General features: G+C 35.5%; 1 protein-coding gene across 1 annotated transcript in view; it reads left to right on the forward strand.

Moving 5' to 3' along the window:
• USH2A (usherin) overlaps positions 1 to 22,338 on the forward strand; it is an 800,680-nt gene that overhangs the window by 620,895 nt on the left and 157,447 nt on the right. The window contains exons 50-54 of the mRNA XM_003814150.6: positions 3,370 to 3,588; positions 12,214 to 12,437; positions 15,637 to 15,841; positions 19,576 to 19,773; positions 20,318 to 20,472. Of these exons, the coding sequence (XP_003814198.3) occupies positions 3,370 to 3,588; positions 12,214 to 12,437; positions 15,637 to 15,841; positions 19,576 to 19,773; positions 20,318 to 20,472 (1,001 nt within the window). The remainder of the gene's footprint in view (positions 1 to 3,369; positions 3,589 to 12,213; positions 12,438 to 15,636; positions 15,842 to 19,575; positions 19,774 to 20,317; positions 20,473 to 22,338) is intronic.

A 22,338-nucleotide genomic window follows, 5' to 3' on the forward strand; every position in this document is an offset into this window, starting at 1 on the left:
TGGCTATTTGTATGTCTTCTTTGGAAAAAAGTGTCTATTAAAGTTATTTGCCCATTTAAAAAATAAGGTCTTTGTTTCATGTTTTTGAGTTATAGAAGTTCTTTATACATTCTGGATACTACTTCCTTATCAGATATATAATTTTAATATATTTTCTCATGAGTTGCCTTTTCACTTTGTTGATAGTGTTCTTTGATGCCAAAAAGTTATTAATATTAATTATGATGAATCCAATTCATCTTTTTTCCTTATTGCTTCTGCTTTCAGTGTCATAGCCAAGAAATCATTGGCAGACCCAATGTCATGAAATTTCCCCTTTGCTTTCGTCTAAGAATTGTAAGTTTTAGCTTTTACATCTAGATCTTTGATCCATTTTGAGTTAGTTTTGGTATATGGTATAAAGTAAGGGTTCAATATCATTCTTTGGCATGTGGATATTCAACTTTTCCAACATTATTTAAAAAAAAAGGTCCTTTTCTCATTAAATGGTCTTGGCACTTTTGTTGAAAATCATTTGCACATATATGCAAGGGTTCATTTTTAGGATCTCTGTTCTATCCCATTGGTCTACATGTCTGTCTTTGTACCAGTAACACACTTTTGATTACTGTAACTTTGTAGTAAGTTTTGAAATCAGAAAGTGGGAGATCTCCAACTTTGTTCTTTTTCAATGTTGTTTTGACTATTTGGAGTTTTTTGAGATTCCATGTGAATTTTATAATGGCTTCTTCTGCTTCTGCAAAAAGCATTGGGATTTTGATAGGGATTGAATTGATTCTGTAGATCACTTGAGCAGTACTGGCACCTTAACAGTATTAAGGCTTCCAGTCCATAAACATGGGATGTTCTTCCATTTGGTTGTCTTCTTTAATTTCTTTCAACAACATTTTGTAGTATTTCAGTCTTTCACTTTCTTGGTAAGCTCATTCTTAAGTCTTTCATTTTTTTGATGTTATTGTAAATGAAATTATCTTATTAATTTTATTTTCAGGTTGTTCATTCTTAGTGTATAGAAACATACCTGGTTTTTCTATGCTGACTTTGTATCTTGATACTGTGCTGAATTTGTTTATTAGTTGTAACAGGTTTTTTTTTTTAGAATCTTTATAGTTTTCTCTATATGATATCATGCTGTCTGAGAACACATAGTTTTGCTTCTTCCCTTTTAATTTAGATGGCTTTTATTTTTTTCTCTTGCCTATTGCTCTAGCCATAATATCCAATATTATGTAGAATACAAGTGGCAAAGGGTAGCATCCTTTTCTTGTTTCTGATTTTAGAGGAAAAGTTTTCAGTCGTTCACTGTTGAGTATGACATTAGGTATAGGTTTTTCTCATATACTCCTGATTATGTTGAAGTAGTTTTCATCTATTCCTATTTTCTTGAGTGGATTTATAATGAAAGAGATTGAATTTTGTCAAATATTTGTTCTATATCAACTGAGATAATCATGTGTTTCTTTTTTTCCCCTTTGTTCTATTGATATAATGTGTTACATTGATTAAATTTTCATATATTGACCCATCCTGGTATTTCAGGGATATATCCCGCTTGGTCATGTTGCAGAATCATTTTAATGTGCTTTGAATTCAGTTTGCTAGTATTTTGTTGAAGATTTTTGCATCAATATTCATGAGAGCTATTGATTTTAACTTTTTTCTTGTAGTTTCTTTGGTAAGTTGTATGTTTCTAGTAATTTGCTCATTTCATCTAGTGAGATGGATTTTTGGCCAATAAATTTGGAGAGAAAAGATCTCAAGGATAGCTGCTGAGAGTTATTGTCCTATTATTTATACTCCTTATATATCTATGTTTAATTAAATATTGTCCCATATTTTTATATCATTTTGGTAAACAGTACATCTTGCTTTTACTAAACAAATTTTAGGATATCCAGGGCTCACCAAAAGGTGAACTAATTGAGAAGAAGTCCAGGACTATAAATCCCTAAGGCAGTCCTAAATTCTTCAGTGGATTTGTGCCATTTCTTAAGAAAGCTTGACAAGTCATTAATTGGATTATAGAAATCTTACCTGGACCATGGTTGAAGGCCATAAGACCCATCAGATTGGTCATCATACTCACGTACCTTATAAGATAGAATGAAGAGATATTGTCCAGGGGAAAAGATATGTTCAAGAAAGAACGGTAGAGAAAAGGAAAGAAGGTCTGTTGAAGGTGTAGGAAGAAGAGGAGGAGCAGGACAAAAGAGAGAAGGAAGTCAGGGTTCCGAGGGCCACGAGGGAAGACAACCACAGTGGGGTCATGAGATAGGGAAGAGAAATGAAGCTTGGATTTCAGATCCACCAAGTTTTTATTAGTTCTTTTGAAGGTATCCTTAAGGGAAGCCATTTACAAAATTTTCTGTCTTTTAGAGTTGTCTTTATACCAAACAAACAAACAAGCTAACTCTTGGTATTTAGAATATTTGAGTCCTTTGATTTTAAGGTACCAGGCAAAAGATTATCTAATTCTGTTTTTTGGTTTTTTGTTTGTTTGTTTGTTTTTGTTTTTTAGATATGCCCAGGCTGGAGTGCAGTGAAACAATCCTGGCTCACTGCACACTCTGCCTCCCGCCTCCCGGGTTCAAGCAATTCTCGTGCCTCAGCCTCTCGAGTAGGTGGGACTACAGGCAGGCACCACCAAGCCTGGATAATTTTTTTATTTTTAGTAGAGATGGGGTTTCACCATGTTGGCCAGGCTGGTCTTAAACTCCTGGCCTCAAGTTATCCACCCACCTAGGCCTCCCAAAGTGCTGGGATTACAGGTGTAAAGCACCACACCTGGTGGATTATCTTATTCTTATCCCAAATTTCCCAGACTGTCATGTGAAGAGAAATGTAGTAAAATTCAGTGTGTGACATAGCCCAGAGAAGTACTAGCACACTGACTTAAATACGGTATTTTTTACTCCTCTCATGTAATTAACCTTCCCAATGGGAGTATTTTGTTTGGTTGAACAAATATAGTTTGGTTAAGGAAATTATAATCATAAGCAATATAAATTTATCAATAGTTGGTTTTTGAATCCACTCTACTTTCCAAAAGAAAATTACACAGAACAAAAAAGTATTCCTAGATGTTTTTCTATAATGCCACATAGTCCATGTCACCAGACCTGATGGTGAGGAAATAGACAACATAGACTTACCTGTAAGTTGCCATGTGTGTATCTGATCTGACACACATGTTTATACACAAAAACTTTGGAGTCATTTGGAAATTTTGCAACTCCAATATGACATTATTCTCTTTAGTTATTCTGTCAATCAGTTGGGATCTGCAAGATGATTGTGATAAAAGTTAATTGTTAGTCATAGCATATTTTTTTAACTGATATAATGATTATTATTGTCCTAAATTGACAGGTGAAGTATGCTGTCCAGATGAACAGCACAATCGGGTTTCTGTTGGCATTGGTGATTCCTGCTGTGGCAGAATGCCGTACTCCACCTCAGGAAACCAGATTTGCTGTGCTGGGAGGCTTCATGATGGCCATGGCCAGAAGTGCTGTGGCGGACAGATTGTGAGCAACGATTTAGAGTGTTGTGGTGGAGAAGAAGGAGTGGTGTACAATCGCCTTCCAGGTAAGGGGCCCAGGTCTACCTTTCAGTAGATGGAGGATCTGAGAAGCAGAGAGAGTGAGAAATTTGCCCTAGAAATAAAACAAATAAGTAATTAAAGCTCACATTGGTTATATCTAATGCAATAATTAGGAACATATTGTTTAACACATAACAATGTAATCTCCCAATTTTTACATGTATCTCATGTATTTCATAAAAACACATCAATTTTTTTTCCTCTTGAAAAGGTCATGTCCTCCAAAAAAAATTCCACACATGAATGCATTGGTTATGAATGAAAAGAATATTTCCTAGCAAATAGTATACAAAATTATTATAATGATATTTTATTATAATTCTTTTACTCCCTTATTCTACTGTATTAAGCTAACACTAATATAAATAACAATAAGTATCATTGAATGAATACTAACAGACACTGTGCCAATATTTTATATATTATTACCTCAAATAATCTTCACAATAATCTTACATGATAGGTACTATTAATTATCTGCATTTTAAAAATGAAGAAACTGAAGTTCAGACATTAGATATTAGACATTATCTTGCTAAATACCACACAGTCAGATCCAGATTTTGGGAAGCCTGACATTTATGTTATTGGAGGTGGGGCTTTTAAAGACAAGAAAATTAAAATATGAAGTTAATGTTCACAGTATCTTCACCAGGCATAGATTCCATCTCAAGAAGCCACTTTCTTTGCTCCTGCCTAAGAAGCAACTCCTCATCTGTTAGTTTTATGATTGCAGCAATTCAGTTACCTCTTCAGGCTTCACTTCTCATTCCAGTACTCTTGCTATTTCCACTGCATCTGCAGTTATTTTTTCCATTTTGAGTCTAAAACCCCTTAGTCATCCATGAGGGTTGGAATCAACTTCCTCTAAACTCCTGTTAATGTTGATATTTTGACTTCTTCCCATGAATCATGAATATTCTTAGTTGCATCTAGAATGGTGAATCCTTTCCAGGTTTTCAATTTACTTTGTCCAGATCCATCAGAGGAATTACTATCTATGGCAGCTATAGCCTTACAAAATGTATTTTTAAATAATAAAACTGGAAAGTCAAAATGACTACTTGACCTATGCTGTGTTAATAGGCATGTAAACATTAATTTTCTTGTCTATTTCCATCAGAGCTCTTGAGTGACCAGATGAATTGTCAGTGAGTATTAATATTTTAAAAGAAATATCTTTTTTCTGAGCAGTAGATCTCAATAATGAGCTTAAAATACATCGTAAACCATATTGTAAACAGATATGTAATCATACAGCCTTTTTGTTCCATTTACAAGCACAAGCAGAATAGATTTAGCATAATTATTAAGGGCCCTAGAGTTTTTGCAGTGGTCAATGAGCATGGGCTTCCACTTAAAGTCACCAGCTGCTTTAGCCCCCCAGCAGGAGAGTCAACCTGTCCTTTGAAACTTTGAAACCAGGCATTGACTTTTTCCCTCTACCTATGAAAGCTCTAGTTGGCATCTTCTTCCAGTACGAGGCTATTTCATCTACAATGAAGATCTGTTGTTTAGTGTAGCCACCTTCATCAGTGATCTTACCTAGGTGTTCTGGGTAACTTGAGGCAGCAGTTTCTACATCAGCACTTGCTGCTTCACCTTGCACTTTTATGTTATGAAGATGGATTTTTTTCTTAAACCTCATGAACCAACTTCTGTTAGCTTTCATCTATTCTTCTGCAGCTTCCTCACCTCTCTCAGCCTTCATAGAATTAAAGAGAGTAAAAGCCTTGCCTGGACTAGGCTTTGGCTTAAGGGACTGTTGTGACTGATTTGATCTTCTATCCAGACCACTCAAAGTGTCTTCATATCAGCAATAAGGCTGTTTCACTTATTCATAATAAATGAATGATAAGTGAAATAGAAATCTTACCTGGACCACGGTTGAAGGCCATAAGACCCACAAGATTTGTCATCATTCTCACATACCTTATAAGATATAATAAAGAGATTCTGTCCAGGGGAAAAGATATGTTCAAGAAGGAGTGGTACAGAAAAGAGAAGAAGGTCTGTTGAAGGTGTGGGAAGAAGAGGAGCATTTTGATTTTCTTCAAGAACTATTCCCTTGCATTCATAACTGGGCTAACTGTTGGGCATGAGAGGTCTAGTTTTTGGCCTGTCTTGGCTTTCAACATGCCTTCCTCAATAAGCTTAATCATTCCTAGCTTTTGATTTAAAGTGAGAGACATGAGACTCTTCCTTTCACTTGAACACTTAGAGGCTATTGTAAGGTAATTAATTGGCCTAATTTTAATATTGCTGTGCCTCAGAGAATAGGAAGGCCTGAGGAGAGGGAGAAAGATAAAGGAAAGGCTGGTCTGTGAAACAGTCAGAACACACAGGACGCTCATCAACTAAGCTTTCCGTCTTATATGGGCAAGGTTCATGACACACTAAAACAATTACCATAGTAACATCAAAGATCATTGACCACAAATATAAATATAAAATATAAAAATAAAAAATATAACAAATATAATAATAATGAAAAAGTTTAAAATATTGTGAGAATCATCAAAATGTGACACAGAGACACGAAGCGAATACATGCTATTGGAAAATCGGCACCAACAGACTTCTTGATGCAGGGTGGCCACAAAACTTCAATTTGTAAAAAATGCAGTCTCTGCAAAGTGCAGTAAATCAAAGCACAATAACATGAAGTAAGCCTGTGATACTAAACTACTATATGCCTTTTTAACTCTCATTCTCTCCTATGTGTGCAGCAGAGCTTTTCAGAGGTTACGTGGTATGATTTGCAACAGATCGAATGCAGACTCAGAAAGAAAATTAAATTGACTTCTCTTAACTAAACACTTAAAAAGCTTGCAAAAATGTAACACAATGTCACTCTTCTCACTATTTTTTATTTGAAAAACATTTATTTTTCTTAAATATGTTAGAATGTTATAGAGTTATTATTTTATGTCTAAATGCATTAATAAATAAATATTTCAAAAATTTCTGCCATAAGTTTTAACACAGTACATATCAACAGGTAAAACCCATATAAACAAAAGGTATTTGGGGTCCTCAATAATTTGTAAGCGTATAAAAGGATCCTGAGACCGTAATTTGAGAACCACTGCTTAAAGTCATAGTAATGTCTTCTAGAAAATTATGGCAACTAATTAGTTATCCTGTACTATGACTAACCAGTTGAATACCTCCTCCTCCTTTAGATGAAGTAGCTAATAACAGGTCTATTAAAGATAGAACCAAGGTGGCAGGGAGGATGCAAAAGTGTTACCTCCTGTATACCCTAATACATCAGAGTTTAAAAATGACAGCAAAATATTTGATTTCAGTGTGTTTGTTCATCTGTAGCTTTTTAAAAGAATTAGTCAACTGCTATACTCCGTCCTTTGTTAAATATGTATTATGTAGTAACCATATTCAAGATATCATTCTTGGTGCTTTGCAAGTGTAAAAATGGCCAAGATTCCATTTTTGTCCTCAAGAACTTACAACCTAATCAAAGAGAAAAGTGCCTACAAGGTTATACACAGGCCATAAGAGAGGGATGAATGCATGCATATTCTTAAGACTGAGAGATCACTCCAGTCAAGGTAATGAAGGGGGTTGTTCCATTGGATTGGAATCTCAAACAGTGAGTATGATTTTGGCAGGTGTGGCTTGAGCTAAACTGTGAGATTAGCAATCTGCAAAACACAAATAATAGCGAGTGCTTTGGTTTACAGGAGGTATACACTCTGTGTAAGGAAGAAAGGAGATAAATCTGAGTAGGCAAAAGGATTTGAACATTATTTAGCACTCAGGGAAGAGTCAATATGATGATAAGAACTGTAGTTTAAGATTAAATTTAGGTGGCAGAACAAATACAATAGAGAAGGAAAGAGAAGTCAGAACACCACTGGCATGAAGTAAAATACATCTGTTCTAAGAAGTGGAATGGAGGTTACCGTCCACTAGGACAATGGTTCTTAACTTGTTTTCCTTTTGAATCTTTTGAAAGTTACAAACCCTCACTCTGAATAATAGTGCATAGAATATACACAAAAATTTGCCTGTAATTTTATCCACCCTTGAACTCCATCCATGAACTCAAATTTCAGAATCACTTCTTTATTTACTCCAAGATGATGTCGCATGCCAGTCAAACATTTCTTACACAAATGGTGACAGCCCTCAACTCCTGCGAATCAAGATAAGCTCTAGAGTTTCTCATGGCATTCTACAGCTCTGCCAACTCTGATAATCATAGTGGACTTAAGGAATAATAGTTTTACAAAGGAAAAAATATATCTTTTTATTCTCTTGACTTTCTTTCTGCAGGTTGCACTGAAAATAGACAGATTCCACATGTATTTTTCCTCTCTCTGATGCCGTTCACTCCTGTAGCCCCTAATGACTGTGACCTTAGTGACCTTCCAGAATATCCATATGGCCCTTTTTCTCAACCTAGCAACCAACAGCATACCTGCTACATAAGAGTTTGGATCTCATAATATCGTTCCTAAGCCTGGCCTCTCTCGCTGCCTGGCATTGTGTGCCTGCCACGAGACCGGGCTGGCTCGTAAAACATCTCTTTATGTACTTTATTACTTAAACTCTTTTATTTGCCTGCAGGAGCCCTTTAACAAAATCACATTGAATTGACTTTCTCACACCAAATCAAATCTCCCTGGTCCCAGTTCAGTTGTCTTTGTCAATATGTATTTTATAAATGGAGTGAATTAACAGATGCTGTTGGAACAGAAGTGCTGGGATGGCGTTTATGTTTTTAGTGCTCTCTCTGGGCAGATGCGTTGTGTAGAAGTGTTATACAGGTATCTCGGGATGAAAGTCAGGCGCGTCATTTTAGTGGATATGTATTCTTAGCCATTTTCTTTAAATAGATTTTAAACCTATTTATTACTCATTTTTTTCTTAGTGTTTGCTTATATAGCTTTATCATTTATGCCATTAATCTTGGATTGGACTTGATTATATCTCTTAGTATGAAAAACTGAATAATTAAAACCTCTGTTTCATTCAAAGAGGACAGATTTTTCTATTAGCCATGGGAAACTGATCATGAGATGACTTTGGAATATATTGACTTATTTATATTATAAACTTTGTCCATGCGGCCTTTGATGTGAAACTCTGAGTTGAAATTGTTTCAGAATACAAGACTGAGTTTTCATGTCCTGAACTCTGACTTCAGTAGAACAAATGACTATCGCTGTTTGTTTCATAAGATGGGAATTTGGGAATTTTGCAGAGGGAAGTATAATTACAGAAGTCCATGGTGTAAGGGTGGCATTGAAAAAACATTTCCCTGGAAGATTTCCATAAAACAGAACGATTTTTTTTTGAAAAGTGTAATATATCAATGCTATAAAATGTACCACAATGATTTGGGGAGCATTTTTACTCTACCCTCTGTTTTGTGGTGGTAGTCACAGAGCCATCTACTGGTGAAGACAAGTGTGAATTTCTTTTCTTTCATGCTCTGCCACAAATGTTATACATTTGTCCTAAGGATGACTAATCACAAACCTTTTTTTTCTTCTAGGCCTAAAATATCCCTTGGCTTAAAATTTGGTCCCCATGAACAATCTCAGAGTTTCACAATGATTTGTCATATTCCAGACTGGATTTTACTACTATACTATTTTTATCTCAAAGGCATGATACATAATTCTTGGTCTTCTTTAAAAAAAAATGGAATCCCAGTTTTGCAGTCTTAACTATTTAGAAATTCATCCAACAGATATGCTTATAAATGCTTTTCTTTTTAGACATAGATATGAAATAAGCATTGGTAACATATTTGAAGTATTAATAATATTGTGAGTAAAAATTTTTTCCTCCACTATTTTCTCAGTTGTGTCCAATCAATGGAAACCATTGGATATATATACAGTTTAGAAAGACAATATATGCTTTTTCATCTGAAAAATAAACACCTACTAGTTTAATGTGTACTGTACCACTTTACTAACATCTGCATCTTGTTCAAAGACACACTCCACCTTTTGTACAAATTTAATGAAGAGGCTCTGGAAGAATGGACCAATCCATCAATAATGCTTGACCTATTTTGTTTTTCTTTGGGCATATTTAAAATCGTGCATTCCGTGTGTCAAAGTTCAAAAGTCAAGTGCTACACGTGATAAATTAGGTAGGGGTCGAAAGTTATTGCAATGCAGTTTCGGAAGATTGTCTGTCTCTGAATTTGCAGCTCATTCATGCTGAAGTGATGCACTATGGGAATTACTACCAAACTCTGCTCCGCAACATCTGCTCTCCCTAAGTGAGTTAGTGCACGTCAGACATCTTTATGTCAGAATATTGCAGTGATGGATGCAGTCTTCAGAAAATGCTGCATAAAAATCTGGTGTGCCGTTCTGGCCATTAAGTGAAATTACTATTTAAATTAATGGCACTGTCACAGTTTATCTGTGCAAAGAATGAACGCTGATTAGGGTATTAAGTAATTAGCAATTTATCACACTGGAACAAGGTTGATAATAATTAAAGAAGTAATGGTTTACCAAAGAAACTAAAAAGGGAGTCACTTCTTGTTATGTGAGTGAGATCTTGGCTGAAAATTTCAATTCAGTAATACAAAGATGAAGCTCTTTGTGAAAGAAGGCATCTTTTTTTTCTAGTTTAAAAACAGTTCATTATCAAAATTTTAGTTGACCTGTCAGAAGTCCCTCAGAGTGATCAGATGACTGATTAGGAGTTTCAAATTAGGTCAATGTCTGCATTTTTATTTTATACTTAAAGCATAGTGAAACCATGAAGTAATTTGGGAATGAGAGGGGGAGAATATATTCCGCTCCCTAAAGGGCCAGTTTTCAAATTTTGATTGCTCTTTAAAAGAGAAACATGAATTGTCTTCAGAAAACTGCCAGAGAAAAAATTAACAGTAAAAAAATCCATGGTTGTATTTAAATGTCTAATCAGAAGGGGCAGAAAAATGCCCGAACAATATAAAACTTGAAGCTACGGATTTTTCTTTTTAGTTTATGTGTGTGTGTACACTCATGTATGTATATATTTATATGTATTTGTGTGTGTATATATACACATACATATGCATACATACATAGCTACACACACATAAATATGTGTATTTGGGTATGTACTTATATATACACACATATATACCCACCATAATCCAGACTCAGACTAAAATGAGCCCTGCTCTTTGTATTTATTTGAGATAACTTTTCCTAGAAATGTTAAAACCACTAAAATTATAAATATAGCAGTTAATTTGTAAACCAATTACTTCGAAGAGTTATCACATTAGATAAACATGGTATGCCAAAGCTCTGTTAGAATCAGTGTATATCATTAATCATAAATAAGAGTTTTTAATATTAGAGACTTTTGTAAGTAAAAAGATGAATGAGAGGGTTCTTTGGAGTCATGTGTGGATAAACATCTTTCTTAAGGCATGTGCCAAACCAATGTCTACTTTCAATGATTTTTTTTAAAAGCACTTTTGATCTTTTATTTGAGTGTCTTTAATAATGTAGATGTTTACACAGGACCAGATTAAACAATTCAGGACCCCAGGGCACTTTGAATTTGAGGTTCTTTATGTTATCAGTCAGAACTAATAATAAACAAACAAAATTCCAATTAAAATAAATCATTCATCACATTGTGCTGCTATATAACTGGATATAAATTCTAATATAAAAACACTGTGACATGCAGTATAGCCACCTTGATTTCTAGCTTGATCTGTCTCTAGAGTAGTGTTAATTTATTCCTGCTTTAATGTTAAAATTTCTGCCATTTCTCTTCGATGGCAATATCTAAATGATGCAAATGCAGGTAATTAAACTAAATTTGGTGGGAGAAAATGTCTATTTGGTATCTCAGGTACGTGTGTCTTTCATTTAGATGTGGGGATCAGTGATCCTCTCTACAAGGTCTTTCTGCCGCTGCCCCCAGCCTGTCACCTGTGTCTGTGATGGGTCTAGAACAGAGTGAGGCTCAAAAAATAGTGGCTGATTAGTGCACCTGATCAGTGAACATGCTCAGCTGATTATGAATAAATACCAAATCCATCTCATGCAGAAAACATGGTTACCATTGCAGCTAAATTCACAAGAAACAAATATTTGTACCCTAAATAAAGCTAAGCCAAAACTTGCACTGCTTCTCCCGCAGGGCTTCCAGTTCTAGGATGGTGCTACCTTTCCACTCTGCCTGGGCTCTTATCCCAGAGTACTTGGGTGACCTTTTCTCCCTTATGAATTTCTAGAGCTTTCTCAGAGTCCCTATAGTTTAACTAACCTTCTTCTGCAACAAGATGTTATCATCACAAAATGCACAGGCAGTTTTCATGACAGAAATCCTATCTCTTTTTATGGAGCATGAGAGAAGTTTGGCCCAGCTGAATGATTTTCGAACATTTCCTCTTGTGTGTTCTTTTCCTAATTAGTGTCTAGTGCTCTTGGTAAGAAGGACCCTCACTGCACGTTTAAATCACCTTGGTAGGGAAATGCTACCTTAGGTATTGCACCATTTCAGCAACTGCCTGAGCCTGACATTTTTATACCAAACTTTATAGCAGCCTCAGTTTTCTTCCCTTTTTCTATTTCATATTCATATATAACATTTTATTGTTGCAGGGATGTTCTGTTGTGGGCAGGATTATGTGAATATGTCAGATACCATATGCTGCTCAGCTTCCAGTGGAGAGTCTAAAGCACATGTTAAAAAGAATGACCCAGTGCCAGTAAAATGCTGTGAGACTGAACTTATTCCAAAGAGCCAGAAATGCTGTAATGGAGTTGGATATAATCCTTTGAAATATGTTTGCTCTGACAAGATTTCAACTGGAATGATGATGAAGGTAATTGATAGAAAAGCTCTTGGAGGCGCTGATTTGACAATGGAAAGAGAAATACATTGTTCATAACTATTTTTCTAAAATAGGAATATAAAAACTCCTGTGTGCATTATTCATTTTCACATTAAATCCATATTAATACCGAATGAGTTCGCTATGATTGATGTTATTGCAATGAATTCTAAAGGAATTAATAATGATTAGCTGTTCTCAGGGAAGCTTTACCCAGCACTTCAGATTAGTGCAGGACTGAAAGTCTGTGTGCCGCTGAAAGAGCCAGCACAGGTCGTCTGGGGCCTCTGCATGGTGCCATTTCATGCCTGGGAGCACTGTGGATGGAGGCAGGAGGAAATTCGCGCTTCTTCTCCCTAGCCCGCCAGCCATCATCCACCACTTTCCTTTGATAGAGACCTTAGATCCAGCAAATTCGCTTAGTTGCATTTATATCATATTCCCTTGGACAATGCAAGATGAGCAAATGCCTGTGTCAAAAGTGAATGAATAGGCTTCCGGGTGTAATCACTTATGTTTTTGTATGGTGATGGTTTGTACACAGCCATGTCATGTATGTGGGTATTAAACTTGACCCAGGATACCAGAAACCTATCAATTTAAGGAAAGGACCATGGACACTTTAAAAACAAACATGCTACCGTGTTCTGTAGTAATTTGTCATTATAAGACCACTAAAAATGGGTGTCTTGGTCACAGACAATGGAAGGACGCTTGTTCAATGAGGCAACTACACAGTCCTTGTGTAGACCACATACACTTTGTACACTTTGGGATGTAAAATAACTCATGAGATTGTTAGAAGCCCTGCAAGCACTTTGTATCAATGAATGATTAAGATAACACATAAGGTTGGTTAAATTATTCTAATGAGGACAATATTTCTCCATGCTGAATCAAGTAGTGTGTATACATAATAATGTTCAGTCTGTAGATTTCATTTTGTTTTCTGAAGACCTACCACCTGGAGACATTTATATCCTGTTCCAGTCTGGACTGGATCACCATGGGATTTTTACATAGTTGGCCCATTCGGTGTTCCCTAAGCTATCAACTCAGGAGTTCCTTTTACCTCTTTCCTGTGTTGATTCCCCTGTTTTTTTTTTTGTTTTTGTTTTTGTTTTTGTTTTTGTTTTTGGATTCCAAGTTTCATTCCATTTGGAGAATTATCTTCTTGTATATAGATGTATGGAGGGTAAATTTTTTAAGAGCTTAATGTATAAAAATACTATTATTTTACCCTCCAACAGGATTGATAGTTTGGTCTGATATACAATTCCAGGTTAAAAATTATGTCTACTCAGAATTTTGAGGCATTTCTGCATGTTTTAAGCTTCCATTAATATTTTGATTCCTATCTCTCTGTTGGTAACCATGTTTCTTTTCCTATGAAAGCTCTTGAAGATGTTCTCTTTATCCTGCTCCTCTAAAATTTCATGACAATGAACCTCTATGTGGAAGTTAGGATGGTTTCTTTTTGCATTTTGTTTTCTATTTTTGTGATGAGAGCATTTAGGATCTACTCTCTTAGCAATTTTTTTTTTTTTTTACATTACAATTCATTATGAGTTAGGCAGTTGTCTTCCAAGTAACATCTCTAGAACCGAAGCCCCTTACATCTTGTGATGCTTCATGCAGCCCTTGGATCATAATGGAAAAGGCGCAAGAGGGGACAATTGCACACAGACAGTTCCTACCTGGATATAGAGTACGTCCTTTCTATGCACTAGTCACACAGACATATCTAGTCAGGTGGCTTCTCCTACTGCAGCCAGGCTTCAACTTCCCATGTTCCCAGAGAGAAAAGGGAAACATGGACATCACTGAGCACATTGCATTGTCTCTGCCACATTCATCTACTTTCCAGCTTCCAAAAAGGTATGCACGGTCTTGTGTGTATTATTTTTCTCCCTTTTTTCTTAGACTTTCAACACGTAAACCAGTATTTTACTGTCATTTAGTTGGGCTTTTAGAGGATAGATAGATAGATAGATAGATAGATAGATAGATAGATACACACACATACACACACACATATATATAGTGGGATTCTATTTATGTAGTGTCATCTTGGCTCACTGCAACCTCTACCTGCTAGGTTCAAGCGATTCTCCTCCCTCAACCTGCCAAGTAGCTGGGATTACAGGTGTGCGCCACCAAGCCCAGCTAATTTTTGTTTTTTTAGTAGTGACAGGGTTTCGCCATGTTGATCGGTCTGGTCTCGAAATCCTGACCTCAAGTGATCCACCCACCTCCGCCTCCCAAAGTGTTGGGATTATAGACATGAGCCACTGCGCCCAGACCCACTATATATTTTTGAATGTACTATTTTGACCAACTTGGTAAGAATAATTCAACTTATTTTATGTAAGAGAGAGGCTGAATGGAGATCAATTTTAATAGCAAAAAGTATTCTAAATACATTATGCTACTTATGTAAAGGAAAGGCAAAGTAGATCTCCACATTATAAAACTATTACCTTACTTATAGCTCTTGTAATATGGGATGATTAAGTATTTAATTTCCTTGGATTAAAACAAAGTGATACTTATCAAAAACCATAAAAAATCTGGAGATGTGTCAGAGAAAATGTTTATAAGCATAAAGAATTATAATTACAATGACAGTTCATGAAACATTTATATTTTTAAAAACTTGGATCAGTAATACTTCTAATGGGACCAACTTCCCCAACAACACAGGAAGTGTAAATTCTCAAATATCACATTCTTTATTTTCTCTAAAATTCCATAGGAAAGTATCAAATAGCAAAAATAAAATATTTGTAGTGTGTATACTAAGTTTAAAGACTTATCAGTTTTGAGTCACACAACAAACCTTGGTGGTAAATTATATGATTTGAGTCACACAACAAACCTTGGTGGTAAATTTTGTCTCCATGTTCCCCACTGAAGAAGCCGAGGTTTTGAAAACATAAGTGACTTGCTCAAGGTTACAGAGCTGGGAAGCTGCAAAACTGAAATTTTAATCCCAATTTGTGTCATTTCAAAGTCATTGTTCTTCCTAGTATACAAACTGCCTTCATTTCTTTTTATAAATTTTGAAATATTCATTCATCAAGTAAGTGGAGGAAAAATTTCATTTGGAAGTCACAAAAGCCTACCCTATGTATGTCTAAATGAAATTTTTAAATACCCCTCTCTCTCTCACCCCTACCACTTGACTCAGGAAACCAAAGAGTGCAGGATCCTCTGCCCAGCATCTATGGAAGCCACAGCACACTGTGGCAGGTGTGACTTCAACTTTACCAGCCACATTTGCACTGTGATAAGAGGGTCTCACAATTCCACAGGGAAGGCATCAATTGAAGAAATGTGTTCATCTGCCGAAGAAACCATTCATACAGGGAGTGTAAACACGTACTCTTACACAGGTAACAGAAAGCAAGCTGTCTGCCCATGGCTTAATGCGGTTAGTGAGAAGCTGCTGAAAATGCAGATTTATTTCACTCTGACTTCAACTCTCCTTATACTGGTATCAATACATTCCATCATACTTTGAGGCCAGCTAGTTACAAGGTAATTAAAGGCATAATCTGGATGTATTCAAAGTCAGTACTTTAAAATGTGTTAAAGTCTATTTAAACAAGGTTGTATTCCATATTAAGGTAAATCTGTGGAGATATCTGTGACCTTTACTGCTATATCCAGTTAATTTACAATAAATCCAATTTTCTTTTTCAAAAGCTGCAATGCAGCTTCCACTGAATGCATTGAATGAATATTGCTATACTCTTAAGCAGAAAGAAGGATGAACCTGTCTGATTAATAATAAAACCTAACAGTGCTATTCTGAGGATGAGGTAAACCCAAGCATGACATTTCTCCAAGATGGCTGGTCATCTCCAAAACAATAACCTTTGCAGTTATTGTAAATATTAATTTCTATGTACCATCTTGGCCCTGCTGAATTAGTCCAAAATGGTTATGCTTAGTTTTGGCTGAGCTGTGTGAGAAACACTGTTAAGTTTAGAATTATCTCTAAAACAGTTCTGCCATCAATTAAATTTGTGTTATTCATCCATTTACTTAAGTCCCTACAAAATGTGTTCTTGTTTTTTGAAAAATCAAGTTTGTGTGTGTGTGTGTGTGCATGTGTGTGTGTATATATCATCTATCATCTTGATTCAATAGAATCCATTTAAGTGACATAATTTGAGCAAGCTAAGGTTAATAAACAAGCAAAACATTGCTCCATTCCATCATGAATCATCAGTCTGCTTTACTCAACCAAGGGGCAATAACGGCTAACCTCAAGAGTGCAGAAAGTAAGGTAGGCTACTAAGATAAGAGGAGGAAGATTAGGAAGGGAAGAAAGGAACAGAGATAAGGTTGATTGAACATTATTTAGTCTCAATGTTATACTAGGTACTTTAATTTTTTTATTATACTTTAGGTTCTAGGGTACATGTGCACAACGTGCAGGTTTGTTACATGTATACATGTGCCATGTTGGTGTGCTGCACCCATTAACTTGTCATTTTCATTAGGTATATCTCTACACTAGGTACTTTAAAACCTTATCTCAGTTACCAACAAAGCAATCATATAAATATGGTCATTTAACAGATGAGGAAACTGAGGGTCAGATCTGTAAAAGTTACTCGCCATGAGAAAGAAACATATTCAAATAATGCCATCATCAAAAGGGACAGACTTTGAAGACTCCACGTGGTGCAGGAGCTCCTTTCAGAGTGCTCCAAATGCACTTCAAGCTGTTATTCCACCTGAAATGTCCTCCTTTATCATCCTACTCAAGGCCTAGGTCAAGATTCTTGTCCTCAATGCAGTCCCTGTGCTGCTATGGCACATTGTTCACAAAGCTCACTAGCTCTCTCATGTGTCATATGGATTTGGACACTTGTTCCAGCTCTTCTATTAGATTGAAACATCCTTATGAATAGGGCATTTTTGTTTACCTTTGCCTCGTTATTTGGATTTAGAACACTATACAAACAAAAAATATTTCTTGGAATGAATTTAATTAGGAAAGACCTCAGATAGAGGACAATTTGTCCAACCTTCTGTTGTGTTCCCAGTCCCAGTTATAGATTTAAGTCATGGACTTTCGTTTTTAAATTATTGAGTTTCCATCTAAGAGAGTTCTCTACTTTTATCTGCCCCTTGTAATCAAGATCAAGATTTTGAAGGGCTTTTAATACATACTTGTAATAGCCCTCTCCAGAAGTGAATAGATGTTTCCACCTACTGATATAATGTTATGAGGGCTTTTAAAATCCATATTTCAGATTGCTTTGCCTGCAGAAAATACTATAAATTGAATATGAAAAATAACAAACTGTTCTTTTTCATGAAAGATGTTCAGCACACAAGTGGTGCTATGATAATTCCATTGAGAACAATTTAGATTAAGTCAGACTCTTTTAGAAACTTACACTTGAAAGCTGACAACACCAGTGCTGACAAAAATTTATTCATTTATGCAATCATTTATTTATCAAAAAGTATTTATTAAATACCTACTAATAACTAGTCACTACATTAGGACTACCAGCTATGATGACAAACAATAATTTTCATTGGGATTTCAACCCTATATGAAGAAAGAAGGAAGCAGCAAATGAGATTTGAAATGGTAATGTGGGCTTGAGGATACAGAATAACAGTCATTACCAATAAGTAGTTTAATTTGCTGTAGCAGAAATGTAAAACATATTGACCATCTGAGGGTAGGTAGATGGTCTAGGCAACTGAATCGCACAAGGTCATTCAGGGATCCAGAATCCAGAATGGCAACCGAAGGTATGCAATTTTGTCTTTATAAAATGATGTGGAAGATGTCAGTGTCTTTCTATACTCCTTCAAGTATTGAGATCTGAGTCATGTGACCACTAGAAGCTACAAAGAAAACTGGCAAATGTGGTTTTCTAAGCAGGAGGCCTCTGACCAGGATGGAAGGGAGAACTGGGGACTCATGGTAGCCATCACAGGCAACAAGTGGCAGATACCCCCTGAGCAGAAAAAAATGGAAAAGGAAGATAATGCTTTACATTTGTAGAGCAATCTGCATTTTATGAAGTTCTGTCCCATAATTTATTGCATTGTATTTTCATATTATTTCTATACAGTGGGCAGGGAAGGGTTTATTGTAAGGAGATGTATATAAGGAGAATGTCTCTCCATTAATCCAAGCATAGAGACTGAGAATTAACTCCATGTCCAATGCAGATGAGCAGGTGGCCAGGCAGCCAAGGAGGAAGGCCTCCTTTTCTGATGCTCAATCTGAGAAAGAGTCATCCAGAAGCTAACACACAAAAATACGTACATACTTACTTAAAATTCATCAAATTAGAGACATGGAAAATAAATTTAAATAATTAAACTTTCAAGTAAGTTTTTCAGGGGAAATGTGTAGCATTGGTATTTCCGAAGTTATTAAAGCCTAAATGGAACTAAGACTTTGGGGACACAACTGAATCACATGAGTGTTCATCTAATACAATTTTTGCCAGTTTGGAAAGCTCAGCAGGCTTAGTTTTATTGTTTTAATAAAGTTGGTTGGTTTGTATTTTGGTTTTCAGTTCTGGCTTTTGTGGAAGAGGGAAGGAACTAGATAGCAGAGTATGCTTTCATTTTTATTCACTAACATGGTACCATGATAAACTAAGTTTCAAATCCTGTATATTGTAACAACATTATAATCGATATGATTTAAAAATTTTTTAAGTAATATTAACAAAGTAACGGAAAGCAATAATTTATAAGTTTTATGATACTAAGACTATAAAAGAATGTTGCCAAACCTGTCTCATGTAGGAATCAAAACTGCATGAATTTGTGAAGCACTAAATCTTATTATACATGATTCCAGTGCTTTTATTTTTCATTTATTTAATATATCCCTCTTTCTCTGCTCAGAAACAGGGAATTCTATTCTGTGCAATTCTGTATCCCTGCATCTAATAAATACTTTAAATGTTACTTATATTTAGAAAATAAAGATATTAGAGTTTTATTTATATACAAAGGGTTTAGAGCATTAAACATTTATTTTTAAATGTCTAAAGTTTTTGATATTCACTTTTAATATGATGGTTAAAAAATGAAAATAAGAGAAATCTCCCCTGTCTATTTTTTCTCTTTCCAGATGTGAACCTCAAGCCCTACATGACATATGAGTACAGGATTTCTGCCTGGAACAGCTATGGGCGAGGACTCAGCAAAGCTGTGAGAGCCAGAACAAAAGAAGATGTGCCTCAAGGAGTGAGTCCCCCTATGTGGACCAAAATAGACAATCTTGAAGATACAATTGTCTTAAACTGGAGAAAACCTATACAATCAAATGGTATTGAGATAGCTTTAAAATACACATAACAAAATCCCATAAATTCATAAGAAAATTGAAATGAGTACAATCTGCATTTAATTGCCCTATGCATCTAACCACTAGAAAAGTATGTTACGATAAAAGGAACTGTAATTATGTGCCAACTAATCACTCACTTTGTGGTGTAGTCCTCGTAAATTTTTAGCCTAAATAAATAAATAAAATAGAAGTAAAAGTTCCTTGAATCCCAGAATATATCTGAGCTGCTTTCAAAACAAGCAAGGCATATTCAGAGAAGGGGGAAGAGTTTTAATATTGAAAGTAAATTTATTTCATAGTGAAAGGAAATAAACATAAATGACTCTTTGATCATTTATGTCAAGAATCCATCTCCTCCATAATAGTATAATTAGGAACTGCTTGAGACAGCAATATAATAGGAAATTAAAATTAAATAAAGCTATAGTATCGCATTTCTTCCGAATACTAAGACTTGTAAGTTGTTTGCAAATAGTTAAAATGATATCACATTCAAATGCAGTCATTTTTCTGCTTCTTTTAGGTCCTATTATTTACTACATTCTTCTTCGAAATGGAATTGAACGTTTTCGGGGAACATCACTGAGCTTCTCTGATAAAGAGGGAATTCAACCATTTCAGGAATATTCATATCAGCTGAAAGCTTGCACAGTTGCTGGCTGTGCCACCAGTAGCAAGGTAAGAGGAGTTTGCCTAAACTCTGGGAAAAGGGGTTCAGTGTGAAGATTATCTGAACATCCAGGTTGTGACTGCTTTTTTCATTGAAGAAAACAATGTCCCTCCTCAAAGTGGTGTTAAGTAGGGTGTTCATGTGTCACCTTAACTGAGTGCTAATACCTATGGCTGGAAGGAGATATCATTTCAAGGGAGATTTATCCAAATATCAATCTTGTGTTAATGAAAAACAAGTGAAATCTTGAAGCAGTACCATCTTTTCTTCCACATTCTTTCCTCACCAACCAATTTTAGGTAATCTATAAATCTGTAAAAATGTCCAAATCATTATTCAGTTAAAGAAAGTTTCTATTTAAATATGATATGAACAAAAATTGTCTGATTTTGAAAAATGAAGAAAAGGGCAAAAAAGCCCGGCACGGAAAACAAAATTGTTCCAAGCCTTCTGCTATAGCCTTGTCAAGAAATAATGAAGACCTGAATTTAGGCAGCAGAGGTCAGAACCGAGAATACAGAATGATACAACAGACGTGGGGGATAAAATCTACAAAACTTGGTACTCAATTATATTTACAGAAATAAAAGGAAAGAGTCATGGATATTGTCAAATATCTGCTTGAGTAATTTGTGGATCATGGTGCTATTCTGCAAGCAAATTTTTAAAAAAGAGAAAAATATTGAAGGTAAAAGAATAGGATTCTGTTTTGTTAAGTTTTTTTAAAAATATATTTAAAGAGAAGGATCAGATAGCAGGGTGGCGGAAGCAGATAGTACTTGGCACTTTATGTGAAAATATCTGGTCAGAAACCAGATTGAGAAGTGACTGAAGTTTCTAGAAAGATCTGTGTGGGAAGTTGAAGTAATGAGTATAAATATGGACATGGAAGGAGAATAGAGAGAAACAAATATGGAATATTGTGGATGATGAGCACTGGGGAATGCTACCAAATGAAAAAGAAAGAAAAGCCCACAAAGAAGACTGGAAATAAACAATCAAACAATGTGGGAGTAAAATAAAGAAAGGGACATTTCATAGAAGCCAGCCTTGACAGAGGAAGCCCAGGAGGAAACAAACTTACACAGAGTAGCTCTGATTCTTTTCATATGCTTAAAACTTTAGAAGAGCAACATCTTTGCACACTGTGCAAGAGCCATCCAAATGAAACATTCAGCCACACTGCTCAGCCACAGTGCAAGAATGCAACATTTTGTTCAACAGACTTCTAGAAACCTTTCTGAGTGAGCCACCATTTAGATAGATAGATGGCAGCTGATTGGCCCAGTCAAAAGTTATTAGTCCTAGAACAATTCCATGCTTTTTGCACAGGCACACCACATGCCTGCTACATGAAAAGCAATTGTTTACAAAGTAAAAAAAGTTAATTCTATGAAAGAAGCCAATTTTTGTCCAAAACTATGTTTTGACAATATTGACTAAGTAATTGATTTATTTATTTTTTTCTTCTGACTTGTTTCTTTCTTTTGACAGTTGGTGCAGACACTATAAAGTCATCCTAGATATCATGGGAAGAGTACCGAAATGTCTGCCCATTTATTCTGTTCAAAGCATATTATATGCAAGCAAGTTCAGATGTGGCTTTTGCTCCATATTTACTGGTGCTTAAAATGTATGAAATCAGGCTGTTAAAATGCAAAGACACTGATGGGCCATATGGAAGAGAGTTATCAAGAGTTCTCTAGTAAGACAGTCTGCCAGCCAGATTTTACTTGTTTAAACACCGAGGGCTGCACTCTGCCGTCAAAATTGTTGTTGAACCTGTTGTGATAAATGGTAGTGTGAGACTTATGTAATATATTCAAGGTCAGATTTCATTGTTTAAATAGGTTGGGAGGGAAAAAAATGAAAAA

This window comes from Pan paniscus, chromosome 1 (genome assembly GCF_029289425.2).
Source record: "Pan paniscus chromosome 1, NHGRI_mPanPan1-v2.0_pri, whole genome shotgun sequence".
NCBI classification, from domain to species: Eukaryota; Metazoa; Chordata; class Mammalia; order Primates; family Hominidae; genus Pan; species Pan paniscus.